This window comes from Salvelinus sp. IW2-2015, unplaced genomic scaffold, assembly GCF_002910315.2.
Source record: "Salvelinus sp. IW2-2015 unplaced genomic scaffold, ASM291031v2 Un_scaffold2959, whole genome shotgun sequence".
Taxonomy (NCBI): Eukaryota; Metazoa; Chordata; class Actinopteri; order Salmoniformes; family Salmonidae; genus Salvelinus; species Salvelinus sp. IW2-2015.
In genome coordinates, this window is record NW_019944254.1 from 45,826 (window position 1) to 69,419 (window position 23,594).

General features: G+C 45.7%; 1 protein-coding gene across 1 annotated transcript in view; it reads left to right on the forward strand.

Moving 5' to 3' along the window:
* The window catches only part of osbpl8 (oxysterol binding protein-like 8), a 56,067-nt gene that overhangs the window by 14,073 nt on the left and 18,400 nt on the right, over positions 1-23,594 (forward strand). Inside the window, 22 exon segments of the mRNA XM_070440752.1 lie at positions 5,079-5,154; positions 8,421-8,443; positions 8,446-8,495; positions 10,094-10,198; positions 10,441-10,644; positions 13,831-13,915; positions 15,858-15,884; positions 15,887-15,938; positions 15,940-16,020; positions 17,284-17,509; positions 18,122-18,255; positions 19,392-19,442; positions 20,811-20,835; positions 20,837-20,893; positions 21,154-21,168; positions 21,170-21,190; positions 21,192-21,254; positions 22,891-22,926; positions 22,928-22,961; positions 22,964-22,987; positions 23,259-23,300; positions 23,303-23,356. Coding sequence (XP_070296853.1) covers positions 5,079-5,154; positions 8,421-8,443; positions 8,446-8,495; positions 10,094-10,198; positions 10,441-10,644; positions 13,831-13,915; positions 15,858-15,884; positions 15,887-15,938; positions 15,940-16,020; positions 17,284-17,509; positions 18,122-18,255; positions 19,392-19,442; positions 20,811-20,835; positions 20,837-20,893; positions 21,154-21,168; positions 21,170-21,190; positions 21,192-21,254; positions 22,891-22,926; positions 22,928-22,961; positions 22,964-22,987; positions 23,259-23,300; positions 23,303-23,356 — 1,485 coding nt within the window.

A 23,594-nucleotide genomic window follows, 5' to 3' on the forward strand; every position in this document is an offset into this window, starting at 1 on the left:
TAATGGACCTTTTCACAGAGTAACGGATTGACTACTTAATTATCCCCTTAGTTTGAAGTTTGTCAACCGAAAGGCATTTAGCGATAAATCCCTGAAGAGAGGACCTGTCTAGTTCGACAGAATCTGTTCATGTCAGATCTCAGATCAGATGTTGACGTTGATCTATGCACTGTTTGGATCCAGGCTGGTTGTTTGAGCAGCTTAACCTTGGATGTCTCTCATAGTCGTCTCTTAATGGCTGCAGTGAGAACAGCAGATAGAGAAAGTCCTCTCTGACTCAGTGGCAATGTTCCTCCTGTTAGTGATCTGGCAATCTGCTTTGGCACTGGGTGTGGTGTGTGTGTGTGTGTGTGTGTGTGTGTGTGTGTGTGTGTGTGTGTGTGTTGTGTGTGTGTGTGTGTGTGTGGTGTGTGTGTGTTGTGTGTGTGTGTGTGTGTGGGTGTGTGTGTGTGTTGTGGTTGGCACCAGGGGGCTGTGTCAATCACAGCTCATTTTCTATCAGATGTTGTCAATCTACACCAGTGAATCAGAAACAACACTTTAAGACAGCTGTCATACTGATCTGCTTTTCAGACTGCTGAGATCTAGGATGCATCCCTACTCCTATATAGTGCACTACATTTTACCAGAGTCATATGGGCCATAAAGAGAATTTGGGACGCAGTCCTAATGAATTATTCACAAGCTCCCTTGCTGTGCAACATGCAGGTGATTGAACTTCCCCTACTTTCATCTTAGTGGGAGCATTTAGACATGAGGAACCTGGATTAGATTTAGTGGGCTATAAGGTTCTATTATCAGGGCCAGGTGTTCAGCCCTGACAGAGAAATCCATGTCATCTCTGAAAGTGCAGTAACTTTCCATATGCCAGTTGGACTTGTGGATTGGTGAAGCCTGTCTCCTGTGGGCGTCATGTCGCTGTGTGTACCATCTGCATCCTAAAATCTGGTACCCTGTATATAGTGTGTAGGGAATAGGTGTGTATTTGGGACTTAGCCTGACTATCTGACTCAATACCAAACTAGGGCTGGGAACTGACCTCCCGTATACAATGTTATCACTATACAAATATCTCCTACATCTGCACATTGATCTGGTACTGGTACTCCCTGTGTATAGATCCACATTGATCTGGTACTGGTACTCCCTGTGTAGATCCACATTGATCTGGTACTGGTACTCCCTGTGTATAGATCCACATTGATCTGGTACTCCCTGTATATAGCTCCACATTGATCTGGTACTGGTACTCCTGTATATAGTCCACATTGATCTGGTACTCCCTGTATATAACTCCACATTGATCTGGTACTGGTACTCCATGTATATAGCGCCACATTGATCTGGTACTCCCTGTATATAACTCACATTGATCTGGTACTGGTACTCCATGTATATAGCGCCACATTGATCTGGTACTCCCTGTATAAAACTCCACATTGATCTGGTACTGGTACTCCTGTGTATAGATCCACATTGATCTGGTACTCCCTCTATATAGCCCCACTTTGATCTGGTACTGGTACTCCCTGTATATAGCTCACATTGATCTGGTACTCCCTGTATATAACTCCACATTGATCTGGTACTGGTACTCCCTGTATATAGCCCCACATTGATCTGGTACTGGTACTCCCTGTATATAGCCCCACATCGATCTGGTACTGGTACTCCCTGTGTAAAGCTCCACATTGATCTGGTACTGGTACTCTCTGTGTAAGATCCACGTTGATCTGGTACTGGTACTCCTGTATATAGCTCACATTGATCTGGTACTGGTACTCTGTATATAGCTCCACATTGATCTGGTACTGGTACTCCCTGTATATAACTCCACATTGATCTGGTACTGATACCCCTGTATATAGCTCTACATTGATCTGGTACTCCCTGTATATAGTGCCACATTGATCTGGTACTCCCTGTATATAGCTCTACATTGATCTGGTACTCACTGTATATATGCCACATTGATCTGGTACTCCCTGTATATAACTCCACATTGATCTGGTACTGGTACTCCCTGTATATAACTCCACATTGATCTGGTACTGGTACTCCCTGTATATAGCTCCACATTGATCTGGTACTCCCTGTATATAGCTCCACATTGATCTGGTACTGGTACTCCCTGTATATAGCTCCACATTGATCTGGTACTGGTACTCCATATATAGCTCCACATTGATTTGGTACTGGTACTCCCTGTATATAGCTCCACATTGATCTGGTACTGGTACTCCCTGTATATAGCTCCACATTGATCTGGTACTGGTATTCCCTGTGTATAGCTCCACATTGATCTGGTACTGGTACTCCTGTGTATAGCTCCACATTGATCTGGTACTGGTACTCCCTGTATATAGCTCCACATTGATCTGGTACTGGTACTCCCTGTATATAGCTCCACATTGATCTGGTACTCCCTGTTATAGCTCCACATTGATCTGGTACTGGTACTCCCTGTGTATAGCTCCACATTGATCTGGTACTCCCTGTATATAGCCCCACATTGATCTGGTACTCCTGTATATAGCTCCACATTGATCTGGTACTGGTACTCCCTGTATATAGCTCCACATTGATCTGGTACTGGTACTCCCTGTATTAGCTCCACATTGATCTGGTACTGTACTCCCTGTTATAGCTCCACATTGATCTGGTACTCCCTGATATAGCTCCACATTGATCTGGTACTGGTACTCCTGTATATAGCTCCATTCTTGTGTTTTTTTTATTATATTACTATTTATTATCGTTTTTTACTCTGCATCTTCGGGAAAGGTTCGTGAGCAAGTATTTCACTGTAAAGTCTAACCAATTGTATTTGATTTGATACTTATGTGCAAATACACTACCGGTCCAAGGGTCGAGAACACCTACTTATTCAAAGGTTTCTTTTTTTTACTGTTTTCTACATTGTAGAGTATAGTGAAGACATCAAAACTATGAAATAACACATATGGAATCATGTGGTAACCAAAAAAGTGTTAAACAAATCAAAATATATTTTATATTTGAGATTCTTCAAAGTAGCCACCCTTTGCCTTGATGACCGCTTTGCATACTCTTGGCATTCTCTCAACCAGCTTCATGAGGTAATCACCTGGAATGCATTTCAATTAACAGGTGTGCCTTCTTAAAAGTTGATTTGTGTAATTATTTCCTTTTTAATGCGTTTGAGCCAATCAGTTGTGTTGTGACAAGGTAGGGGGGTATACAGAAGATAGCCCTATTTGGTAAAAGACCAAGTCCATATTATGGCAAGAACAGCTCAAATAAGCGAAGAGAAACGACAGTCCATCATTACTTTAAGACATGTCAGAAATTTCAAGAACTTTGTCAGTTTCTTCACGTGCAGTCGCAAAAACATCAAGCGCTATGATAAACTGGCTCTCAGGAGGACCGCCAAAGGAATGGTAGACACAGAGTTACCTCTGCTGCAGAGGATAAGTTCATTAGAGTTACCAGCCTAAGAAATTGCAGCCCAAATAAATGCTTCACAGAGTTCAAGTAACAGAACATCTCAACATCAACTGTTCAGAGGAGATTGTGTGAATCAGGCATTCATGATCGAATTGCTGCAAAGAAACCACTACTAAAGGACACCAATAAGAAGAAGAGACTTGCTTGGGCCAAGAAACACTAGCAATGGACATTAGAACGGTGGAAATGTGTCCTTTGGTCTGATGAGTCCAAATTGGAGCTTTTTGGTTTCAACTGCTGTGTCTTTGTGAGATTCGGTGTGGATGAATGGATGATCTCTGCATGTGAATTTCCCAACGTAAAGCCTTAATGAGGTGTGGGGATACGCCATCCCATCTGGTTTGCGCATAGTGGGACTATCATTTTGTTTTCAAAAGGACAATGACCACACAACCTCCAGGCTGGTTAAGGGCTATTTTACCAAGAAGGACATTGATGGAGTGCTGCATCAGATGACCTGGCCTCCACAATCCCCGATCTCAACCAAATTGAGATGGTTTGGGATTAGTCGGACCGCAGAGTGAAGGAAAAGCAGCCAACAAGTGCTCAGCATATGTGGGAATTGCTTCAAGACTGTTGGAAAAGCATTCCAGGTGATGCTGGTTGAGAGAATGCCAAGAGTGTGGCTATTTGAAGAATCTCAAAAATAAAATATATTTTGATTTGTTTAACCATTTTTTGGTTACTACATGATTCCATATGTGTTATTTCATAGTTTTGATGTCTTCACTATTATTCTACAATGTAGAAAATAGTAAAAATAAAAGAAAACCCCTTGAATGAGTAGGTGTTCTAAAAGTTTTGACCGGTAGTGTACATGTATTGTGATTTTATATGTAGTGTGATTCGATACTGTGATTTTACATCGATTTGATATTCAAACAAATTGCTCACCTTATGTCTGCTGCAGAGACGAGCGAGAGCATGAGAAAATGAGTTTTGATTGGTCAGGGAATAGAAGTGCTGAAAACATGTTGGCTCACATTTCAAAAGAAGATGGAGACAAGCTATAGGATGAAAAACAGTCTTCCTACAGTCGCGCTACTTTGAGTCAAATGTTGATATATCATCCAAAAATAATATTGTGATTTGTAACTATACATTTTTGGTTCCCGCATCACTAATCCAAATGATATTATCAATCTATAGCTGTGTGCCTCTGTGTCTGTCCTTCCTGACTCTGCGCTCATTACAAAATGGGCTGTGACGATGGAGGCACTGGCCATTAAATATTCAGAGGGKCTGGAMGCTTCTGGTAAAGAGCAGGGCCTGTACACAGAGGACTGCTGCTGTTCTCTCACAACCGCCACTGGGATTTTAAAGGGGGAGCTCAGCTGTGGGTGGCTTGCTGGAAAGTACTCTCCATTTAGTCTGACCTTGCTGACGGACGGTGTTAGGTGGCTCTTGGGTAAAGTTTCCCCTAGGTACAGATCTAGGATCAGCTTCCCCTTCCCCAATCCGAACCTTAACCATTAGTGGGGGAAATGCAAAACTGACCCAAGATCAGCGTCTAGGGGCAACTTCACCCTCCACCATTTCAGTGCCTCAGGGACACATGGATGACGTTTGGGCTGATTGGTTTCTCTCTTCAGGTTTCGACCGGGGGAAAGAAGATTCCCTGCCTCCGAAAGAGGACTCCTCTCACTCCATATCCAAGAGCAAGGTACGGTCCAAAAATACACCCCAAACTTCCTCTCCTCTCACAGCTCTCCTCTCCTTTCTCTCTTTACAGGAGTTACAAGGACAGAAAACATCCCCATCCACTCACTCTGAAGCAGAAACTTTTGAAATCGACTTTATTTCTTTGGCCAAAGTCCCCAACCATTAAAGCCTCATGCTTTACCATCAACTCTTTATGAGCAAGTAGGAGAGGAGAGGAGAGGGGGAGAGTAGGAAGGGAGGGTGCTGATGAAACCCCATTTCAGTGTGTAAGACATGTAAGACATGTAAGACCAGAGAGTAAGGGAGTTACTGTAAAAGAACAAGCCAACAACTACAACCTCGCCATGGCTGTGAGCTTCATTCATTATTAATCACATGTACATCAAACCGTCATCAAACACAGAAACACAACCGTTCCAGACTAGGCCTCAACAGAACCCACTGTTCAACTTCCAATGAGAACTAAGGCCTAGGGTTGCACAATTCTGCTTACTTTCCCAAACATCCAAAGTTTTATAGAAATCCTGGTTGGTGGATTCCATTGAATAGGAGAGAGAGAGAGASGAGTGTGCTGAAATAGCAGTGGGCTGGATTTGAAACCACGCTACAGCGGTATATTTGTTCCATAGGCAGTGGCTGTAATGTTTTTCCAATAATAAAACAGTGACAGCATACATATATACATAAATACAGACATGCCTATAGACAACCACAACACAGGACAGTAACAAAACAAATACACCAGCAAGAAAAAAATGTACATTCATACTCTTCAAACTAGGAATGAGATGGACTAGGTTCAGTATATCTCCTTATTTTGGATGTTATGAAGGAGATGTCTGAGGACCAGGTGAATATTACTATAGTGGCTTCATCTCTGGATTCTAGCGCTGGACCTCTCCAGAGTTAAGATGTCTCAAGACACCATGTTGATTAGCCAGCTGAAGTGCTTGGCTTTTGATGCAGCATTCCATTATGAGCACCCCACGTAGGCTAATCAATGCCGCTGACAAGGGTGACTAGATAAAAATGCAAAGAAGTTTGACTAGTTGAAAGACTTGCTGTGTCAGATCTTCAAAGCTATCAACTGAGACAATGTTTTGATGTTCTTCACTGTCCTCAGTGTAATTCACCTCACTGAAAACTTTGCATCACTTAAAAAAAAAAACTTTTGGTTGATTTTTAGTCTTCAGAACCTGCAGTGGCACGTCCCTTCTAATACGGTACCTAATCAAGGTAGTCCTCAACATTTTCAATGTCCTCAAGCATTTCCTGTTCTTATTTTCAAGTGAGTTCAGACTAAAGAGAAAATCAGCAGACAATCATCAATGCTTAGTGAACTGCTGTTGAATTTAGTTTGGATGGTAGGTGTTAGAATAGTCCTCTCCTCTTTATTCAGTCCTCTCCCTCTTACTCGCTCTCCTCTTTATCCGTCCTCTCCTCTTTACTCCAGTCCTCTCCTCTTTATGTCAGTCTCTCCTCTTACTCCAGTCCTCTCCTCTTTACTCCAGTAGTCTCCTCTTTACTCAGTCCTCTCCTTTTACTCCAGTCCTCGTCCTCTTTTCAGTCCCTCTCTCTTTACTCCAGTCTCTCCTCTTTACTCAAGTCCTCTGCTCTCCTCTTTACTCCAGTCCTCTCCTCTTTCATCAGTCCTCTCTCTTTACTCCAGTCCTCCCTCTTTACTCAGTCTTCTCCTCTTTATGTCAGTCTCTCCTCTTTACTCCAGTACTCTCCTCTTTACTCAGTCCTCTGCTCTTTCTTTTCTCAGTCCTCTCTCTTTACTCCAGTCTCTCTCTTTATACAGTCCCTCCTCTCCTTTTACAGTCCTCTCCTCTTTATTCATCCTCTCCTCTTATGTCACCTCTCCTCTTTATCCAGTCCTCTCCTCTTTACTCCAGTCCCTCTCCTCTTTACTCCAGTCCTCTCTCTTTACTCCAGTCCTCTGCTCTTTACTCCAGTCCTCTGCCTCTTTATCTCCAGTCTCTCTCTTTACTCAGTCCTCGCTCTACTCCAGTCTCTGCCTTTACTCCAGTCCTCTCTCTTTACTACAGTCCTCTCCTCTTTACTACAGTCCTCTCCTCTTTACTACAGTCCTCTCCTCTTACTACAGTCCTCTCCTCTTTACTACAGTCTCTCTCTTTTTACAGTCCTCTCCTCTCCTCCTCGTTACCTTTCCCTCCTTTTACTCCAGTCCTCTCCTCTTTACTCCAGTCCTCTGCTCTTTCATCTTTACTCAGTCTCTCCTCTTTATCCAGTCTCTCCTCTCCTCTTCATCCAGTCTCTCTCTTTACTCTAGTCTCTCTCTCTCTTTACTCCAGTCCTCTCCTCTTTACTCAGTCCTCTCTCTCCTCTTTACTCCAGTTTCTCCTCTCTCTTTACTCCAGTCTTCTCCCTCCTGTTTCTCCAGTACTCTCCTCTCCCCCTCCCCCTCTCCTTGTACCTACCAGTTTTTTTCTGAGCGTTAAGTGGCCCTGCCTCATGAAGCTCTCACCCTGCTCTCTCTATCTACTCTCTTAATGAACTCTTATGGCCTGGCTTCAGCTAAGAGTCATGCTCTGTGTAGAATCCACTCCTTGGTTACGTTAGCCAAGCTAGCGCGGACATAAACAAAGGGCTTGACAGGCTGAGCAGGCGTAAGGTAAGGCCCACAGCGTTGTTCGTGGTAGCCTCAACTGAGACTGCTATTACTATTGCAGGAACTTCATTGGGTGTGTTCATGGTGTATTAGAGGCTGTTGTCTTCCAGGTGTCAGGATACTCTCAAGCTCTTTATTGAGATTCACTTGCAGAACAAAAAGCTATGGGGTTGTCTTAAACCAAGGTGACTCAGACTCCAGATTGAGGTGTGTTACCTAGTCATATTGCGTAAATCAACTCTGACTGTGCTAAAGTTGAGATGGGCCAGCCAACTCTAAATACAGTAGTCTATTGGATGGAATAATGTTTTCCCAGGGACTCAAAGTGCTTTACATAGTAAGAGGGTAACTCACCTCATCAACCGCTAATGTGTAGCACCGCACCACCCCATTTTGAGCCGAACAGCTCCAGTTTGGCCAGACACTCTGCATTTTGGGCCAGACAGCTCCCCATTTGGGCAGAGAGCTCCGCGTTTTGGGCCAGACAGCTCCCCACATGCTCATCACATCCAGTAATACAGTAAGACTTCTGTCCTAGTGTGACAGAAACAGAAGCTGTTTGTCTCTAGGTTAGAAGGTACTAGTGAGATTCCCAGCTGACTATAGCTCACTTCCTCCTCCATGTCTCCACAGTCAGAGTCAAGCTCTACAATGGTTCCGACAAGATGTCTCGTCGTCCGGTAACAAGCTCACCAAGAAGGAGTCGCTCAAGGTAATGTAGGGAGACTAACAGCAGAGACCAGCCTACGGATGAATCTTAATAGTATGTAGCTTGTCAGCTTGTTAGAAGATTACTTTATCCTATCCTAGGTATTCCTTAAAGAGGTGGGGTTTCAGGTGTCTCCGGAAGGTGGTGATTGATTCCGCTGACCTGGTGTTGTGGGGGAGTTTGTTCCCCCATTGGGGTGCCAGAGCAGCGACAGTTTTGACTGGCGAGCGGAGCTGTACTTCCTCAGAGGTAGGGAGGCGAGCAGGCCAGAGGTGGATGAACGCAGTGCCCTTGTTTGGGTGTAGGCCTGATCAGAGCCTGAAAGGTACGGAGGTGCGTTCCCCTCACAGCTCCGTAGGCAAGCACCATGGTCTTGTAGCGGATGCGAGCTTCAACTGGAAGCCAGTGGAGAGAGCGGAGGAGCGGGGTGACGTGAGAGAACTTGGAAGGTTGAACACAGACGGGCTGCGGGTTCTGGATGAGTTTGTAGGGGTTTAATCGCACAGGCAGGGAGCCCACCAACAGCGAGTTGCAGTAATCCAGACGGGAGATGACAAGTGCTGGATTAGGACCTGCGCCGTTCCTGTGTGAGGCAGGTTCGTACTCTGCGAATGTTGTAGAGCATGAACCTACAGGAACGAGTCACCGCCTTGATGTTGGTTGAGAACGAGTTAGAACGACAGGGTGTTGTCCAGGATCACGCCAAGGTTCTTAGCGCTCTGGAGGAGGACACATGGAGTTGTCAAGCGTGATGGCAAGATCATGGAACGGGCAGTCCTTCCCCGGGAGGAAGAGCAGCTCCGTCTTGCCGAGGTTCAGCTTGAGGGTGTGATCCGTCATCCACACTGATATGTCTGCAGACATGCAGAGATGCGATTCGCCACCTGGTTATCAAGAAGGGGAAAGGAGAAGATTAATTGGTGTGTCGTCTGCATAGCAATGATAGGAGAGACCATGTGAGGATAAACACTGTAGCGTGATGTTTGTGTGTGGCCCTGCAGGTCAGCTAGGGAACACTGTAGCATGATGTTTGTGTGTGGCCCTGCAGGTACAGCTAGGGGTACAACTGTAGCATGATGTTTATTGTGTGGCCCCTGCGGGTACAGCTAGGGGTAACACTGTAGCAGTGATGTTTAGTGTGTGGCCCCTACAGGTACAGCTAGGGGAAACACTGTAGCGTGATGTTTTGTGGTGGCCCTGCGTACAGCTAGGGGAAACACTGTAGCATGATGTTTGTGTGTGGCCCTGCAGGTACAGCTAGGGGAAACACTGTAGCATGATGTTTGTGTGTGGCCCTGCAGGTACAGCTAGGGAAACACTGTAGCATGATGTTTGTGTGGACCCTGCGGTACAGCTAGGGGTAACACTGTAGCATGATGTTGTGTTGTGGCCCCTGCAGGTAACAGCTAGGGGTAACACTGTTAGCGTGATGTTTGTGTGTGGCCCCTGCAGGTACAGCTAGGGGTCACTGTAGCGTGATGTTTGTGTGGCCCCTGCAGGTACAGCTAGGGGTAACACTGTAGCATGATGTTTATGTGTGGCCCCTGCAGGTACAGCTAGGGGAAACACTGTAGCATGATGTTTGTGTGTGGCCCCTGCAGGTACAGAAGAAGAACTACCGTGAAGAGAAGAAGAAGAGAGCCACCAAGGAGCTCCTCAGCACCATCACAGACCCCTCTGTTATTGTCATGGCTGACTGGCTCAAGGTTCGACTTGCCCTGCTTCTTGTTTCTGGACTGTACACAACGTGGGCCATGTGCTGCAATTACTTGAATATTACTGTACATGCAACAAACTGTAAAGCCATAAGAATCTGCTATAATCTATTGAAGTTTCTCCAGAATTTTCAAAAGTGAAATAGATATTTGAACATAGTTTATTAGACATGATGATGTTTGGTGTATTTTATGTCTGAGTGTGTGTGTTTGGCCACGTGTCTGCACCTCAGATCCGGGGTACTCTGAAGAGCTGGACCAAGCTGTGGTGTGTGCTGAAGCCGGGGGTTCTTCTCATCTACAAGACCCATAAGAACGGCCAGTGGGTGGGCACGGTGCTGCTCAACGCCTGTGAGCTCATCGAGAGACCCTCAAAGAAGGACGGCTTCTGTTTCAAACTCTTCCACCCRCTGGAGCAGTCCATCTGGGCAGTCAAGGTAATAATAATAGTACATTTATTTTATATAGAGCTTTTCATTACAGCAGCGTCTCAAAGTCGCTTTAAAAACAACAACTAATTCAAGGTGATCTGTTGGGCGATGGCTTCCACAACTTCAGATAGTAATGATGATAAGATGGAGAGCGATAGAGTTTAGTCAGACCTGCACAATGGCCTTTAGGTAAGGGAGACATAATTTCATTTAATGGAGTGGTATGTGCACATCCATAAAAGCCCCTTGTCCCAAATGCTGGATCAGACAGGATAATGTAGAACAAAAACATAAATCTGTCTGCACACTGGTATAATACTCTGGTATAATACTGCCTAAGTACATTTTGTTCAGACATCATTAAATGACTAACCTGAGTACCGCTCTCTTTAGCTAATCCACTCCCTACTCCATGGCCCTTCTGCCATCTTCACATGTGAACATTCAATCATTCATGAGCTCTCGATCCTGATTCCATCCCTTTTACAGCTATCCGAGTTTGTATCATGTTGCTAAGCAACCGTATTTTGTTTGTCCAAACAAAACCAGTCTTTTAAAAGTTGCTAGCTCACATCTAAATTCTCCAACTAAATACATACATACAATAAATACATTCCAACCACAAAACTTCTTAGTACAACAACTTGTCTAGCTAACAGCTAAATGTTTGTTTTTGACTTTGTTCTAAATTCTAATTCTATTTTCGAGGCTCCACATGTTTTCATACTACCATGCTGACTTCCTCTCTGAGTCAGTACTACTATGTTATTTCCAACAACCAATAGAGGGGTTGGTTGTTTAGAAACAAAAGGGACGCCTGCACAACTATGGGGCAAAACAGACGGGTTGGATTAGATTGTTGACAACATGTTAACTATATTTCAGCTCCAGTATTTATTGAAAACAAATACATTTGCACAATGAGCACTTGTCTCTCATATATATTGTTACAGTTGTTGTTTAGCTAGATAGCACATTTGTGCCATATTAGCATTGCCATGGAATCAGTCAAAACACCTCAAAACAAGACGTGGTCTCAAGAACAAGCTGAAAACACGCCGCCTAGGATTCCCCACGCGCAGCCTCTTGTCATCGTAGCTAGCTATCTGACCTCCAGAATCTCAACAACTCACAGATCAAGAACAAGCTGATACACGCCACCTAGGATTCCCCACGCGGCAGCCTCTTGTCATCGTAGCTAGCTATCTGACCGTCCAGAATCTCAACAACTCACAGATCAAGAACAAGCTGATACACGCCACCTAGGATTCCCTACGCGGCAGCCTCTTGTCATCGTAGCTAGCTATCTGACCGTCCAGAATCTCAACAACTCACAGATCAAGAACAAGCTGATACACGCCACCTAGGATTCCCCACGCGGCAGCCTCTTGTCATCGTAGCTAGCTATCTGACCGTCCAGAATCTCAACAACTCACAGATCAAGAACAAGCTGATACACGCCACCTAGGATTCCCCACGCGGCAGCCTCTTGTCATCGTAGCTAGCTATCTGACCGTCCAGAATCTCAACAACTCACAGATCAAGAACAAGCTGATACACGCCACCTAGGATTCCCCACGCGGCACCTCTTGTCATCGTAGCTAGCTATCTGACCGTCCAGAATCTCAACAACTCACAGATCAAGAACAAGCTGATACACGCCACCTAGGATTTCCCACGCGGCAGCCTCTTGTCATCGTAGTAGCTACTGACCATCCAGAATCTCAACAACTCAACAGACTTCTGCCCATTGAAACACGCACATTGTTTTCGTGACGTTGTCAACTAAACCATCTATGGCACCTCTGCTGTAAATCCAGCGCATATTGAACGTTGAGATTGCCGAAAGGCCAATCTTTTTGGCAATGGCAAGGAGTGGAATGTTAGCTAAAGAGACTGGTACTCAAGACTATTCAATTACCACAAGATAAAACCTTTTGATTAGCCAGACGCGCTTCAGCCGTCACATCCTGGTCAAAGTTCTGGGTCTTTCATTTCAATTAAATACAATTAAATATTCAATTTTTCCCCCTTTCCTCCCCTGTCAATAAGAATGTTAACATAATGATGCACACAATTAACATGTAAATTGTCTAGCTGAAGGTTCTTCACATTTACAATAATAATTGCTGCACGTTTTACCTGCTTTATCACATTAGGTTCATCTCTGTGTGAAGTTGTCACAGTGGAAATCTCAGTTGGAGCGACAGCACTTCAGTGTTTCATCTACCATGTAAATATGTTGTGAGGGTAGTAGTGACAGTATAACGATGCCCCCTAAACCAGGGATCATCCACTAGATTCAGCCGTGGGATGCTTTTATTATTGTTGAGCGACTGGTCGGGGGGCCGGAACATAATTACTAATAATTAGTAGACTGCAAATTGACCGCTAGAAGCCCAAACAGATATAATATTTAACTAAAACATMATCATTTCAAACCTTGCTTACGTTTGCTTAAGATCACATCTCTATATTATGCGCGGGGATACTTGAGAACAGATTTCCAAAATAAAAATCAATTGGAGCTGATTTCCAGTATTTTATGTCCAACAATAAAGAATATCAACAAAAACAAATTTGAAAGATTTTGGGGGGCCAAATAAAACCACCCGCTGGCCCCAGTTGGGGAACCCTGCCCTAAACCTTTTGTCATTAGTAGGCACGACCTGTCACACCCTTACCACTGTACAATGGACTATGGGTTTATCCCAAATGGCATCCATGGGCCCTAGTCAAAAGTAATGCACTTAAAGGGAATATCAAATCAAAAAATAAATGTCACATGCTCCGAATACAACAGGTGTAGGTAGACCTTAACGTGAAATATTTACATAATAAGAACCAGAGTATGGTGCCATTAGGATGCATGCACGCCATATGAATGACTCTCCAACCAATCAATAAAGGGATTGTTAAACAAAGCACCCTCCCTATTGGACGGCCAAACTGGACATCAGTGTCATCAAAGGGACTTGCCAACAGGACCCATTCTTTCACCCTTGGGGAATGTGATGAGTCATGTTCAGCTGGACACGCACACACACACGCACACGCACACACACACACCTTCCCATGGGCTTTGGCTTGGTGATAGCTGTCAGTGCCATAGTGGTTGTATAATGTTCCAGAGTGGATGTTTACCAAACCCTCTCTCTCCTCCCCCCCTCCTCCTCTCTCTCCGTGTGTCAGGGTCCTAAAGGAGAGGCGGTGGGTTCCATCACACAGCCATTACCCGGCAGCCACCTCATCTTCCGCGCCACCTCTGAGTCAGACGGTAAGAGACAGGACGCTGATGTGTTTTCAGATTTGTTCAATATAGTTTTTTCCCACCAATTTGTGTTTATATGATTGAATGCTTTAGTGTCTACAATCTGTGCTGTGTCTGTTAGTGTGGCCATGTTTGTTTGTTTGTGTGTGTGTGTGTGTGTGTTGGTGTTGTGTGTGTGTGTGTGTGTGTGTGTGTGTGTGTGTGTGTGTGTGTTGTGTGTGTGTGTGTGTGTGTGTGTGTGTGTGTGTGTGTGTGTGTGTGTGTGTGTGTGTGTGTGTGTGTGTGTGTGTGTGTGTGTGTGTGTGTGTGTGCGTGCGCGTGTGTGCATGCAAGTGTTTCCTGTTCTTCCATGTGGGTGTGGTTATCTGTATGTGTTTCTGTTCTTCCATGTGGGTGTGGTTATCTGTATGTGTTTCCTGTTCTTCCATGTGGGTGTGTCATCTGTATGTGTTTCCTGTTCTTCCATGTGGGAGTGGTTATCTGTATGCGTTTCCTGTCTTCCATGGGTGTGTTATCTGTATGCGTTTCCTGTTCTTCCATGTGGAGTGGTTATCTGTATGCGTTTCCTGTTCTCCATGTGGGTGTGGTCATCTGTATGTGTTTCCTGTTCTTCAGTGGGTGTGGTTATTGTATGTGTTTCCTGTTCTTCCATGTGGGTGTGGTCATCTGTATGTGTTTCCTGTTCTTCCATGTGGGTGTGGTTATCTGTATGTGTTTCCTGTTCTTCATGTGGGAGGGTATCTGTATGTGTTCCTGTTCTCCATGTGGGAGTGGTTATCTGTATGTGTTTCCTGTTCTTCCATGTGGGAGTGGTTATCTGTATGTGTTTCTGTTCTTCCGTGTGGGTGTGGTTATCTGTATGTGTCCTGTTCTTCCGTGTGGTGTGGTTATCTGTATGTGTTTCCTGTTCTTCCGTGTGGGTGTGGTTATCTGTATGTGTTTCCTGTTCTTCCGTGTGGGTGTGGTTTATCTGTATGTGTTTCCTGTTCTTCCGTGTGGGTGTGGTTATCTGTATGTGTTTCCTGTTCTTCCATGTGGGGTGGTTATCTGTATGTGTTTCTGTTCTTCCATGTGGGAGTGGTTATCTGTATGTGTTTCCTGTTCTTCCATGTGGGAGTGGTTATCTGTATGTGTTCCTGTTCTTCCATGTGGGAGTGGTCATCGTATGTGTTTCCTGTTCTTCCATGTGGGAGTGGTTATCTGTATGTGTTTCCTGTTCTTCCATGTGGGAGTGGTTATCTGTGTGTTTCCTGTTCTTCCAATGTGGGTGTGGTTATCTGTATGTGTTTCCTGTTCTTCCATGTGGGTGTGGTTATCTGTATGTGTTTCCTGTTCTTCCATGTGGGTGTGGTTATCTGTATGTGTTTTCCTGTTCTTCCATGTGGGGTGTAAATCTGTATGTGTTTCCTGTTCTTCCCATGTGGGTGTGGTTATCTGTATGTGTTTCCTGTTCTTCCATGTGGGTGTGGTTATCTGTATGTGTTTCCTGTTCTTCAATGTGGGAGTGGTTATCTGTATGTGTTTCCTGTTCTTCCATGTGGGTGTGGTTATCTGTACGTGTTTCCTGTTCTTCCATGTGGAGTGGTTATCTGTATGTGTTTCCTGTTCTTCCATGTGGAGTGGTTTATCTGTACGTGTTTCCTGTTCTTCCATGTGGGAGTGGTTATCTGTATGTTTTCCTGTTCTTCCATGTGGGAGTGGTTATCTGTATGTTTTCTGTTCTTCCATGTGGGTGTGGTTATCTGTATGTGTTTCCTGTTCTTCCATGTGGTGTGGTTATCTGTACGTGTTTCCTGTTCTTCCATGTGGGAGTGGTTATCTGTATGTTTTCTGTTCTTCCATGTGGTGTGTTATCTGTATGTGTTCCTGTTCTTCCATGTGGAGTGGTTATCTGTACGTGTGTAGGACTCTAGTGTAACCTGCAACTCCCCTGTCTCCTCTCCACCAGGCCGTTGTTGGATGGATGCTCTGGAGCTGGTCTGAAGTGCTCCGGCCTCCTGAAGCGGACCATGATCCGCGAGGGCAAGGAGGGAGCTGGCCAGCACGGCCGGGGAGAGCTCCCAAATTAACTTCTACAGCCTGCTGCGAGCCCACAACATGCAGGGTTTCCAGTGAGTCTGCCCAGCCTACAGTACGGTCTCTCCGCTCTAGCCCAGCCTACAGTACGGTCTCTCCGCTCTAGCCCAGCCTACAGTACGGTCTCTCCGCTCTAGCCCAGCCTACAGTACGGTCTCTCTGCTCTAAGCCCAGCCTACCAGTACGGTCTCTCTCTGCCTCTAGCCCAGCCTACAGTAACGGTCTCTCTGCTCTAGCCCAGCCTACAGTAGCGTCTCTCTGCTCTAGCCCAGCTACAGTACGGTCCTCTCTGCTCTAGCCCAGCCCAACAGTACGGTCGCTCTCCGCTCTAGCCCAGCCTACAGTACGGTCTCTCTGCTCTAGCCAGCTAACAGTACGGTATCTCTGCTCTAGCCCAGCCTACAGTACGGTCTCTCCGCTCTAGCCCAGCCACGGTTCTACAACTCTATTCTGCCAACCCTCTTCAAACTGAGCCGGCTCAGATGTTTTAATACTGTCCTCCTCAGCAGAGTTCAACTATGTTGGATCAGTAACCAGGCCAGCGTGGTACTGCTCGGTTCAGCTCAGTAGTGTGAAAGTCCTCTGGAGAGCTACTGGGTGTGCAAGCTCTGGTTCCAGCCTCTGCAGCAACACCCATGACTCAGTTCAGACTGATGACCATGATTAGTTGTATATTTGAATGTGGAGCTGTTACAAGCCTGRCCCGAGCCAATCTCTCTGTATCTCTAAGTGGAGCAGCAGATCTGTCTTCTTCCCTCGTCTGCAGTCTGTTTCAGCTCTTGTGGTCTGTTTCCATGTGCTTTGTGAGGTTACATTTCCCTGAGAAGACTGGTTGTCTGACTGGTTCTATCTGTTATCTGTGAATGCATCGGAGTTGATTGTAGTTTGTAAAGATTGCATGTGTTGTCCTTTTCGAGAGGAGAGCACTGTCTTCTTGAGGCTTTGAACTTTCAAAGGATCTGTGTTGTACTGGGGGATTTGGCTACTGTGGAGAATTTCTGTACTTTTGTCAACTCTGCAGGGATTGCTCAAAAATAYTTTTATGCAGTAAGGCATGAGGAGCTCTGTATTAATGCACTGTGCTATTGGTAGTGGTAATAGCAAGTTATCTTTTAGTATTTTGTTCATTAGTCCACWGTTAGTACAATGCCAATTTGTTTTGCATGTCAGCAGCAGTCAAGTTTTCTAGATGCACTTCACTTTCAGTGCAGAGCAAAAACTGTGATTACTGTGTTTTACAAAATAAGGGTTTAGTGTGAACTCTCCTTTGAATCCATCCTCCTTGTTATTCCCGCTAGGTTCAACGACAGTGACCAGTTCAAGGACCCTGACCTGTACTCAGACAAGTCGGACCGGGAGGGGGAGCAGGACCACGAGGAGTCAGACGTGGAGGGTCTGGGGAAGAGCGASGAGAGTGACAGTGACACGTCAGAACGTCAGGATGACTCCTACATTGACCTTGACCCCAACGAGGCCCTGCGGGAGACTCCGTACCTGGAACAGTCCCACGAGGAGCTGGGAGAGGTGAGGAATGATGATGAGCGTAGTCAGTACCGCTGGCTCTTATTGGTCAGGGGGACTGAGCCCAGCTTACTCTGTATAAATACATCTGATTGGACAAGCGATGTGAGAATCGTTAMTGAGTTTGACTCAATGTTAGTCAGTAACATTGAAGAGAATCAGCTTGATTTGTTATTTGTATGCCTGCCTGCGTGAAATCCCTCCCAGCTGTTCTGTGGTGAATTAGAATTGTCATTTTCGATGGCTCGAATTAAACAGCCAGCAGATGCTAAAATGGGAACACCAAAGATGTGAATAATGTACTGATTGATAACTGAGGAAGATTTTCAGACCGGAGAGATACTGAATAATATCACGTTGGAGCAACTCCATAATGTGCTTGTATCATATAGGTATATACTCCAACCCTATGTGAATACTGTGACCTTACATAGCCCATCACCTAGCAACCTCATCAGGAGATTTGGATCTCTTGGCGCAACAGCTGCGATGTTGGCTTGACAGTTGCTGAAGCGGCTTCAACACMCGGTCGGGACTAACCCCAGAATTCATTGCAATATGAAAGTGTGTGTGGTGTGTACAGTAAATCACCAAACCTTTATATGTGTGTCCCAGGCTGGTGAGGCGTCCCAGACAGAGACGGTGTCGGAGGAGAATAAGTCTCTSATCTGGACGCTGCTGAAGCAGGTCAGGCCTGGGATGGACCTGTCTAAAGTGGTCCTGCCCACCTTCATCCTGGAGCCACCTACACTGCCTGGAAACAAAGACTGTAACCGACTACTACTACCCCATTGCTGACTGCCTTCTCTGAAGTAAGTACTAACTACCATTGCAGACTTACCATCTCTGAGTCCAAGTAACAACTACACATAGCTGAACTTACCTCTCTGAGTCACTGTACCACTACCATGCGACTTCCTCTCTGAAGATCAGTACTACTAACCATGCTGCTGCCTCTCTGAAAGTCAAGTACTACTACCACTGCCCGCACCCTCCCTCCTCCTCCGAGTCCCCAGTACCTCACCCTCACCACTCCGCTCGCACCTCTCCTCCCTGCACCGTCCACGTCACCACTCTCCACCATGCTGACTTCCCTCTCTGACGTCCGTCCACTCCACCTACCATGCTGCCACTCCCTCTCCTGCACGTCACCCCAAACGCGTACCCAACAATACCAATCGCCTCGACCTTCCCCTCTTCTTGATGTCCAGCCCCCCCACCACTCTGCTGACTTCCTCCCCTGCAGCTCTCCCCAGTCCCACCCTCCCCCACTACCATCGCCCCTGAACTTCCATCTTAGAGTCAGTACTAACTACACATGCTACTCAACTACTCTAATCAGTACCTAAACATACCCATGCTGACATGCCTCACTCTGAGTCAAGAAACAAGATACCACTAAAAACCATCGCCTACTTCACTCTCATGAAGCTCAGTGGACTACTACCATGGGCGGACTTCCTCTCTGAGTCCATACCACTACCATGCTGACTTCCATCTCGAAGTCAGTACTAACTGCCATGCTGACTTCCCTCTGAGTCATACCACTACCATGCTGACTCCTCTCTGAGTCAAGTACTACTACCATGCTGACTTCCTCTGAGTCAAGTACTACATACCAATATGCGGAACTTCCTCTCTAGTCAAATACCAACTACACATGCTGACTTCCTCTCTGAAAGTCAGTACTACTACCAATATGCTGACTTCCTCATCATGAGTCAGATACCACTAACCATGCTGACATTCCCTCTGAGTCAAGTAACTACTAAACCATGCTGACTTCCTCTCTGAAGTTCAGTACCACTACCATGGCTGAACTTCCTCTCTGAGTCGAGTACTACTACCATGCTGACTATCTCTCTGAGTCCAGTACTACTACCATGCTGACTTCCTCTCTGAGTCAGTACTACTACCATGCTGACTTCCTCTCTGAGTCATACTACTACCATGCTGACTTCCTCTCTGAGTCAATACCACTACCATGCGACTTCCTCTCTGAGTCAGTACTACTACCATGCTGACTTTCTCTCTGAGTCAATACCACTACCATGCTGACTATCCTCTCTGAGTCAGTACTACTACCATGCTGACTCCTCTCTGAGTCAATACCCTACCATGCTGACTTCCTCTCTGAGTCAGTTACTACTACCTGCTGACTTCACTCTGAATCAAACTACTACACTGGCTCCTGGTGAAGGTTTCCCTAGGTACAGATCTAGGATCCGCTTCCCCTTCCCCAAATCCTAACCTTAACCATGAGTGTGGAAAATGCTAAACTGAGTCAAAGATCAGTGTCTTGGTGCAACTTCACCCCTAAACCAAGTAGTACGCTTATGAAGCCTCGTATGAAGGTTGCCACTACTTCAGTGTTTAGTACTATTGTTCTGACTGAGACAGTACTTCTCCAACCAGTTAACAACTAGACCCGGTTGTGATGATGTCATTTTAACTAGTATTGCCTGCTGGGACAGTACTACCAAGCTAACCAATCAAAGATCGTATATAGTAGGACAGTACTACCAAGCGCTGACCAATCAAAGATCGTATATAGTAGGACAGTACTCCAATCCAAGATCTTATATAATAGGACAGTACGCCGAGCTGACCAATGCCAAAGGTCTTATATAATAGGACAGTACTACCAGCTGACCAATCTAAGGTCTTATATAGTAGGGACAGTAACTACCAAGCTGACCAATCAAAGATCTTATATAGTAGGACGGTACTACCAAGCTGACCAATCAAAGGTCTTATATAATAGGACAGTACTGGCCGAGCTGACCAAATCAAAGGTCTTATATATAGTAGGACGATGCTACCAAGCTAACCAATCAAAGGTCTTATGATAAATAGGACCAGATACTGCCGAGCTGACCAATCAAAGCTCTAATATAATAGGAAACAGTGCTACCAAGTAACCAATCAAAGGTCTTTATATAGTAGGACAGTGCTACCAGCTGACCAAATCAAAGGTCTTTAATATAGTAAGACAGACTACCAAGCTGACCAAGTCAAAGGTCTTATATAGTAGGACAGTACACCAAGCTAAACCAATCAAAGGTCTTATATAGTAGGACAGTAGTGCTACCAAGCTGACCAATCAAAGGTTATATATAGTAAGGACGTACTACCAAGCTGACCATCAAATCTTAATAAAGTAGACAAAGTCACTACACCAAACTAACCAATCAAAGGTCTTATATAGAGGACATACAGTCAGACCTGCCAAAGAACACAACAACAATCAGATGACTCTTTAACTTGATTAGGTCCTCATTGATTGTTGTTGATCATATCCCAGGCGCAGTGTGGAGGAGAATGCCTACACACAGGATGAAGAAAGTAGTGAAGTGGTATATCTCTGGATTCTACAAAAAGCCACAGGTGATTAGAACATCACTTAAAATCACTGTTTCAGCAGGGTCAGTTCATTAGAGCAAAAACAGTGGAGAGAAAAATGTCAAAAAAGAAAAGTAAGTGTTTCTTACTGGATAGGTCCTGGTAGTCCTCTATTCAGTCCATTTCTCTGTTAGGTGGCCTAATGAACACGACTCTGTTCTGGATGTGACAAGATGTCCCCCGGTATCTCTACCATTCAGGCGGACGTATCTAAAGCTCAGTTTTTTCCTCCTCCTGAAAACCAGGGACTGAAGAAGCCATTATAACCCCATCATCGGTGAGAACCTACCGCTGCATGTGGCTCCATAGCAAGACCAACAGCAAGACATTCTACATCTCTGAGCAGGTGACAGAGCCAGGAGGGAGACTGCTCCCGAAGCGCTTGTCTGAATGGATTTTTTAATCTGACATTTGAGCAATTGATTCACCTTGTAGTTAGTATGTAAAGATGGATGTGGGGGAGTGGATGATGGATTACCGGTTGTGGATGGTGGATTGACAGGTTGGTGATGTGGACGGTTGGGGAGTGGATGGGGCGGGTGGGTTGGTATGGATGGATGGATGAGTGGTGGATGGATGGATGAGTTGGTGGATGGATGACGGGTTTGGTTGGGATGGATGGTTTGAGGTTAGTGGATGGATTGGTTGGTGGATGGATGGATGGCTGGGTGGATGGATGGATGGATGGTTGGTGGATGGATGGATTGGTGGTGGAGATGGTGGTGTGGATGGATGGTGTGTTGGATGGATGGATTGGTTGGTGTGGTGGATTGGATGGGGATGGATGACGGGTTGGTGAGGATGGAGGGTGGATGGTGAATGGATGCGTTGGTGAATGGATGAATTGAGGAGGACGGGTTATGGGCTAATGGAATGGATGGAGGGACGGGTATGGTGGATGGATGAATGGATGGATGGGTTGGGATGGTGAATGGAGGGTTGGTGAATGGATGGTTGGATGAAATTGAAGGATGGAGGGACGGGTTGGTGGATGGATGGAGTTGGTGATGAATGAATGGATGGAGGGACGGTTGGTGGAATGGTGAATGGATGGAGGACGGGTGGTGGATGGAATGGATGGGATGGAATGAGGTTGAGTGAATGGATGATGATGGGTGTGAACGGATGAATGGATGGAGGACAGTGGTATGAGATGGAGGGACGGGTTGGTGGATGATGGATGGATGATGGGTTGGTGAATGGATGGATGGAGGGATGGGTTGGTGAATGGATAGATGGATGGGTTGTGAATGGATGGATGGATGGATGGGTTGGGTGAATGGATGAATGGATTGGTTGGTGAATGGAGGGTTGGTGGATGGATGAATGGATGGAGGACGGGTTGGGGATGATGAGGATGGGTTGGTGAATGGATTGAATGGTGGGTTGGTGAATGGATGGATGGATGGATGGGTTGGAATGGATGAAAATGGGGCGTTGAAGATGAATGGATGGGTTGGTGGATGGATGGAATGGGTTGTGTGAAATGGATGGATGGATGGGGTTGGTGAATGGATGAAATGGATGGTTGGTGGTGAATGGAATGATGTGGATGGATGGGATTGTGTGGATGGATCATGAGGATGGAATGGAGGGACGGTTGGTGGATGGAATGATGGAATGATGTGGATGGATGGAATGGACGGGTTGTGATGGATGATGGATGGATATGGATGAGAGGGACGGGTTGGTGGATGGATGGATGGAATGGATGGAGGGACGGGTTGGTGGAATGGGATGGATGGAAGGGTTGAGGGATGGAATGGAAAGGAAGGGACGTGGATCGGATGGATGGTGATGAGGGAGGGAGGAGTGGGAGATGGATGACGGAGTTGGTGGATGGATGAGAAGAGAATGTGATAGGTTTTCAGAAGGTCTAGACTCTACAACAATGACATCTTCTGGTAGACTGGCTATGATCCAGCTAGCTTCCAGTACACTGTCCTCCTGACCTTTGACCAATCACCTTCTCTCCCTGTCAGGTGTCCCATCATCCTCCAGTGTCGGCTTCTACAGTCCAGTAACAGGAAGGACGGCTTTTGTCTCAGCGGAAGCACCTGGCCAAGTCCAAGTTCTACGTACAACACACACTCATGTACACACACACACAACACACACACACACTCACAACACACACAACACAACACACATACACACACACACACCTACCAAACAGCAAATGCGTATAGATAGATACGTCGGGCCTGTCTCATTATCGTTGGAAAGTGAACATTTGTAACACATTTCTGCTGGGGAAAAAATAATATAATAATAAAAAGGCGGCACCCAACAAATGTTTTATCTGGTGTAACACCCTTTCCTGCGTGTTGTCATGACGATGTGTCTTGCAGGAAACTCCTGTCGGCCATATTGGACGGAGACGCTCCGCTCACCTCTCTAACAGAGGAGAAGACTACGTCATGAACATGCCCTACGCCCACTGCAAAGGTCTGACCTCTTTTACTGGCTGAGTCTCACTGTGAAAGCAACACACATACTACATTAAGGTCTGACCTCGTTTTACTGCTGGAGTCTCACTGTGAAAGCAACACACATTACATTAAGGTCTGACCCTTTTACTGGCTGGATCTCACTGTGAAAGCAACACACATTACATTAAGAAGGTCTGACCTCTTTTACTGGCTGGAGTCTCACTGTAAAGCAACACACATTACATTAAGGTCTG